Source organism: Diuraphis noxia, unplaced genomic scaffold, assembly GCF_037042655.1.
Source record: "Diuraphis noxia isolate RWA-SAM2 unplaced genomic scaffold, SU_Dnox_SAM2 contig0002, whole genome shotgun sequence".
NCBI classification, from domain to species: domain Eukaryota; kingdom Metazoa; phylum Arthropoda; class Insecta; order Hemiptera; family Aphididae; genus Diuraphis; species Diuraphis noxia.
In genome coordinates, this window is record NW_028301712.1 from 28,885,990 (window position 1) to 28,893,453 (window position 7,464).

General features: G+C 28.0%; 1 protein-coding gene across 1 annotated transcript; it reads right to left on the bottom strand.

Moving 5' to 3' along the window:
* Positions 1 to 2,904: 2,904 nt before the first annotated feature.
* LOC149058309 (uncharacterized) lies at positions 2,905 to 4,435 on the bottom strand. Its single transcript, XM_089220601.1, has 2 exons — positions 4,293 to 4,435; positions 2,905 to 3,732 (listed from the first exon to the last, which is right to left on the bottom strand). The coding sequence occupies exons 1-2, from the start codon at positions 4,433 to 4,435 to the stop codon at positions 3,039 to 3,041; spliced, it is 837 nt and encodes a 278-aa protein (XP_089076727.1). The 3' UTR covers positions 2,905 to 3,038.
* Between the last annotated feature and the right edge of the window lie 3,029 nt (positions 4,436 to 7,464).

The window sequence follows — 7,464 nt, forward strand, 5'->3', positions numbered from 1 at the left end:
CCCATCCATTACAGTAACCTACTGTACAGCAGAGCGACATCCACGACTTACCCGCTTTTTTAATTCAAGGTTTTCTGGTGTAGCTTGGTTTAGGTATCTCAATATTTAATCTGTTATGATGCATGTAAGCCATGTGCAGGTAGGTACTTAGAAGATTATAGATATTTAAAATTTTAACAGCACTTAAAATAGGCGTAATAAGTGAGTTCACATGAACAATTTATGAGAAGCAATAATTCTAAAGTGTTTTTATTGTTGGATTAACTATTAATTACAAAGTTCATCTTTCTGTTATACATTTATCCAAGGTTTTGTACTTATGGTTGTGGGTCGATATCTTTAGTCGTTAGTTATTTGTTTTACCCTTATCTATTTTATATTTTTTAATATAAAAAATGTAACTCATGAATAAATGACTTTTGATTAATTATTATAACGAGCAAACCATGTATATATAGATTTCGGTGGTATTGGATAATCAAGTTATTAGGTACTTAGATTTTGTCAGGCCAAAAAACATTACCGTCTCCATCATAAGAAAAAAATCAGATGACAACATCATGGCATTTATTATAATATAATATATTATTATTTATTCATATTTATTTATATTTATAGTATATTTATTTTATTTTATTCATATTTTTGTTGTGTGTGATGTATACCGTACTCATAAGTCATTAGCAATATTTTCATTTTCCGTGACATTTCTGTGCATTCAGTTATTTTAGCACACTATAATTTAGCATAAGAATACGATATTTAAACGAATGATATATATATATATATATATATATATATATATATATATATATATATATATAATATATATAGCCCATTTGTGGCAAAAACAGATGTTTCATTGGGGGGGGGGGAGGGGCATTTTCCACCATTACGGATATATAAATAATTATATGTACCTATTTGTATTTTTTTGAATTATATATGCTTATCAAACATTTTAATAATTGACTAAAATACCAATATAATATTAGGTAATAATAATAATAAATAGAATAGTAGTGATGAAGAATATCACAAAAAAAAAAAAAATTAGGTACTTCAATAAGTAGTATAAAATTATGATCCATCAGATGTTTCATGGTTTTTTATTGCTTATTATTATTGGAGTTTATATTTGAAATCGAGACTTGTGAATTTTATATTATAAGCATAAGTAAAAATTACATAAGTAAAAATGTAATACATTTTATTAAAAATAATCATTAATCAATAGGTCAAAATCCATCATAATACTTTTTATTTAACAAGATAATGCACAATTATAGTATACTAAATACACACTCATGCCAATTGATTGTAAAAAATATATAATGTTTAAATGGGTTTGAAAACTGCCACGCTAGTAAGAGAACGAATTTCACAGAGCTGTTGATTATTTTAATTTGTGATTGGTGTGACACTTTCTTCGTAAGCCCATTGAAGAATGTTCCACTTCCATTTTTTCCTAGTAATTAAAACACAGCTATTACAAACATAGGCGTGCGCAGTTTCAAGTCGGGGGCAGCGAATATTTTTACCGGCCCATACATGGGTGTTAAGTTAACATTTCTAAGCTCAAAATCAAAATTAAACCTTTTACCTTTAAATAAAAATATTTTAAACGATAATCATTGGTTAATCATAGATTGTTTTTGCTCAACACCGGTATACCATATCAAAATTAAAAATACATCAAATATCAATAACATATTATTCTTTATTATTATAATACGGTTATATTATTATGTTATGATATTATTATATAGTTCGGCCCATACAAACAGGCACGTATCCAGGGGGGGTCCATGGGGTCTGGACCCCCCCCCCCCCCCCCGAAATTGTTGTGCACCGACACATAAAATCATTATCATTTTAATTAAAATTAAAATAATATATGTGTTATTCAAAAAAAGGTTATTGTGTTGTAGTACAAAAATAAACCACTATAGAACGGTCGAATGTTATTATCTAAGGGCCCCGCCACACTACTCCGGTTTCACCGGACCGGTGAAAACGTTCATTATAAACCGGACGGGACATTGTCGCCACACTATTGCGGTTTTACCGCATAAATGGTTACCCTTTCCACCTAAATTTTGACCTATACACCTGTTAACAATAATTTAGTAATGCAGTTGTAGTATTGGAAATGATCATTTGTTTGCACTTGGATTTTGAGTAGACATACGTTATTTAGTTATTATTTAAATAATTTTTCGTATATAATATTAAACTTATTAAAAATAAAAATGAATAAAAAAATAAAAGCTGTTTGTATTGCGGAAGCACTTGGACTGCTAGATGAGCCCGTGCGACGTAAATTTTGGGTTCATCCATTAAATGTTAATCGTGAAAAATCGCAAAGATTTTCATTATTTTTTGAAAATTTAAGAAAATATCCAGATAAATTTTTTGAATATTATCGGATGTCCATAACATCGTTTGATGAACTTTTGGAATATATACGTGAATATATTACTAAAAGAAATACGTCTTTTCGAAATGCAATTTCAGCCGAAGAGCGTCTGACAGTGACACTGAGGTAAGTAATATTTTAATAATTTTTTCTTTATAATTATAACATAATACATATAGGTAAGTACTACATATATTTTCTAAACTTAAGTAGATAAATTAAAATATAAAATCAATACTTGTTCAGCACTATACATCAATATCAAGCTAGTCTTGTAATAGTTGTATAAATTACTTTATTAAAAGTAAGTGGCCGACACAGATTAGGTACATATAATTTAAAAAATCTATTTAAATATTTTAGATTAAAACATTCATTTTTATTTAAATATGCATAGAATCATAACAGTTTAAATTATAATAATGTAAAATCCATTAAAAGTTATAAAAAATAAAAATAGTTAATACTTTTTTTAAGTAGGCACCTACTTGATACAGCAATAAGTGTAAATTAATTTTCGACTTAAAATAATTAATTTTTTCTTTAAACATTACCTTCCCGGTATTTAAAAAAAATAATATAATTAATAACTTATTAATATTTAATTAAATAATAATTATTAGTCATTAATATTTTTATAAGGATGTGTATCTGTAAGGGGGCCAGGAACAAAATAAGGATTAAATATAGGTGGTATTGTTGAAGATGTTGGTGTAGTTAAAGTAGAAGGTTGTTGATAAATATCTGATGGCTGATATGTTAATGAAGTGGACACTGTTGATGGCGTTCCTATGTTATGATGCAGAGAAGAGTTGAGACTATTGGGATAATTTGTTTGAAAATTATATGGAATTTCGGATTGTAAAGGATTTATACTACAGATACTATGATTTGAGGGTTGTGGTACAGGATTGTTTAAGTTGGATGTGTGAACAGGATTTTGGAAATGTTGCGGTTGTTGTACTGTTTTGGAAAGAGATTTGAAAAAATTAATTACATGAGATTGAAAATCCAGTTTTTGATCTTCAGTTAATTTTTTTACGTGGTTTAAAAAACTCATTAAAAGCGCTATATCAGGATCTACTTCTTCGGACTTTTCTAACATATTCAACAATTTTGATTGGAAAGGAGTCTCAGCTGGTTTTCTTTTTTTACTTTGAAAGCTTGTTTGAGACGGACCAGGTAAATTTGAAATATTCATATTTGTGTCATTTTCAGTGTCTCTTATAACCGACTCATCGGAAGTGTTATGAAAAATATCATCAACTTCATTTAAAACATCAGCTGCATTTTCCACCATATTACTTGTCGTCCTAATAATAATACTTTATTAATATAATACAAATACAAACTATCATAAATTATAATATCATTCATTTTGTACAAATTTAAAAAATAAAATATATGAGAAATATATGTAAATTTAAAATGACTAATTTGTAAATCTGATTAAGAACAATTTTGATAGTAAAAACAAAATTATTTACTAACCATATAATTTCACAATTTTTGTTATACGTTTAAATAGGATCTTTTTTTTTGCCCTGTATTACATTATCAAGTGTCGGAAACGATAAAATAAACATTCATTGTAAAATTAAAGTATCTATTTTATTTAGCAAACGCTAAAAATAAATTTAATTTGACTTTCTGGTAGAAATTTTTTTTTTGTTTACGAGAAATCTTGTATTCAATTTTAAAATCTTAGATTTAAAAAGATTTAAAAGAACAATTTTTATAAATTTATGAATTAACACATTTTGTGATTTATACGTATTTTGTCAAAATTAAAACTGAGACGCTCATAGAAATGTATTGTGGATTTACGCTTAAATTTATTTTTTAATTTGCAAAAAACTTAAGTATAACTTACTTTCTTTTTTTCACGGTTTGTTGCAAAAAATTTAATGCATCAGCGTAAACATATTTTTTTTTTGAAGTTCCTTCGTCACCACTTTTCCCTTGATTGATAAACTTTGAATAATTATCACGAATATGGCGCCAGGTATTTTTCATCTCTATTACTTTTTAGTTTTTAAAACAAAATAAAAAATGCATCAAAATAATGAAATAGTTATAATTTTAGGTAATAATAGTAGGTATATAATAATAAACTATTAGATTATTAGCAATAATTAGTTCAGTGGATGGTGATTTATAATGAAATAAAACAGCCTTAACCTAAAATAATAATTACATTTATTTTTAATTTAAGGTTTTTATCTACTGGCACAAGTTTTGGTGCATTGAAATTTGATTTTTACATTGCTCGGAGTACTATTGGGGAAATCGTAAAAGAAACGTGTACGATTTTATGGATGGTTTTACAACCAAAAGAAATGCCAGAGCCTTCAACAGAAAGATGGGTTGAAATTGCAAATACTTTTTATGGTAAGACTAATTTTCCGAACTGCTTAGGAGCAATAGATGGTAAGCATATTCGATGTAAAGCTCCAAACAATTCAGGTTCATTATACTTCAACTACAAAAAGTATTTTTCGATTGTGCTGATGGCGATTGCTGATGCCAACTTATGTTTTATTGCAATTGATGTTGGTGCCTATGGAAAAGAGGGTGATTCAAATGTGTTTAAAGATAGTATTTTTGGGAAAAAACTTTATTCAAATCAACTTAATCTACCAGAATCAGCAAATTTACCGAACACAAATGAACATCCTCAGCCTTTTGTATTTATTGGAGACGAGGCATTCGCCTTACATTCGAACTTATTAAGACCGTACCCAGGACGTGGTCTTAATGATACTAAACTTATATTCAATTATAGGCTATCAAGGGCAAGAAGGACGGTAGAATGTACCTTTGGTGTTCTGGCTAATAAGTGGCGTGTCTTACATACACCAATACAAGTTGAGCCTGATTTAGTGGACGAAATAATTAAATCGTGTTGTGTATTACACAACTTTGTTCGAAGAAGGGATGGCTTCAACAATGAAGATACAGAGACCAATATGTTGGATGATATAAAAGTTCGTGGTACGGGTGCTCGTACTCAAGGTACAGAAGTTAGAGACTACTTCGCAAAATATTTCATGGGACCTGGATCAGTGCCATTTCAATTTCAAAAAATTTAATTTTTATAATATTTTTTATTTACTTTATTTAATTTTTTCTACTTAAAAAAATAGTATTGTTTATATAATACTACCTTTTCAGTATTTAATAATAAATACATTAATTTAATAAATGTATATACAATGTATAATATATTATATTATACATGATATACAATGACAGCATACGTCATATCGTTTACATATATTTATTTTGTTTTATATAAGTTATAAATGATACATAGAATTATAAAATATCTTTTAACTGTAAAGGTTTATAAATTTATATTTAAATTTTAAGTATTTAAGTATTTAAAATCGATAAAACATAAAATCAATAAAATAAAATTGTTTGTAACATTTTTTTTAAACCTTATTTTTAATAACAATTTTTTATAATCAATATTATTTATCTCAATTTACGATTTAAACATTTTAAACTATTAAAAGCTATTTTTATAAGTACATTTTTGGGTCGTCAAAATCTCATCTTTGTATCTTTGTTATAAATATTAAAATATGTACATTGTGTTGTTTCCTTACCTCGTTCATCTTTTCCATTTTTTTCAAGCTCATGCCAATCTAAATACATTGAGCTTCCGATGTCCATCCAACTTTTTAATTTAAGGTGTTTGTCTGAGTACTCTTTGGAGCCCATTTCCCATATCGAATTATTATTTTGAATACATTGAATAAATTTATCAATGTCAAACATGATGATAATTGATAAATTTTTAATTTATTCAATAAAAAAATAATTAAAAAATCACAAATTTGAAAATTCGAAAACTGCAGTCCGGTTAAAACGCATCAGTGTGACAGGTATGATATAAAATAATGTGTTTTGATTATTTCATCCGTTTATCCCTTTCCGTTTTCAACGCATCATGTACCGTTTCAATCCGGTCGACGCATGACAGGACATGAACTTACAGGATAGTGTGGCGGGTTAAATTTAAATCAATGTGTTTTGATAAACCGGATGACCGGTGCGTTTTCACCGGTCCGGTGAAACCGGAGTAGTGTGGCGGGGCCCTTAGGGTCGAATTATATCGCGGAGACCCGACGGCCGACACACTGTCACGTCAATAACGTCGTATAACGTCAATTATTATCGAACAATATTATCGCAGATATGTGATATTTGTACATGTTATCGGAAATCTCGTATTGGGTTTCATAGTTTCATGAGATATTAATCATACTCATACACGAGTATTGAGCTCTTCTGTCAGTACATTGGGAAATGTCTATCTCTACAGACGAAGTGCTGGATGTAATGGCTAAAAAAAACAGAAAATTAATATTATAGACATCACTACATCAGTGGAAAATTTTAAATAATAATAGATTGTATTTTGTATTGTATTGTAACTTGTAACTTGATTTTAATTTGTCTGCTAATAAAAAAAAAGGTTTTATATCAATTAAGTATAAAACTTGTACTAACAATTTATTTCGATCCCCCCCCCCCCAAAAAAAAAAAAATTAAATCCTGGCTACGTGCCTGCATACAAATATATTCAAACCGTCCAGGGGCAGCAAGGTGTGCTCTTGCTGCCCCTGTGCGCACGCCTATGATTACAAATGATATTGACATCAGTATCACAAACCAAAATATTATAACATCCAGCACCAATTTTACATTAAAGATTATATAGGTGCTAATAAATACCTATATATTTAATGTCTGAATTATACCTTCCTAATATCTACCAAATAATTATTTAATTTTGAATTCAACTTAATATCATTATTATTAGAAGTAGGATTGATTAAATGTTATATATTTATTTAATATAATCGATATGAAAATGTACATTGATGATACAAATTTAATACGAATAAAATCTAACAACCAACAAGATGTATTATGTATACATGTTCCCATACCTTCTTCACATAAAATAATACCCACATAAGTTATTAATATAATATACTATCATAAAGTACCTATCATAGATAAATTGTATC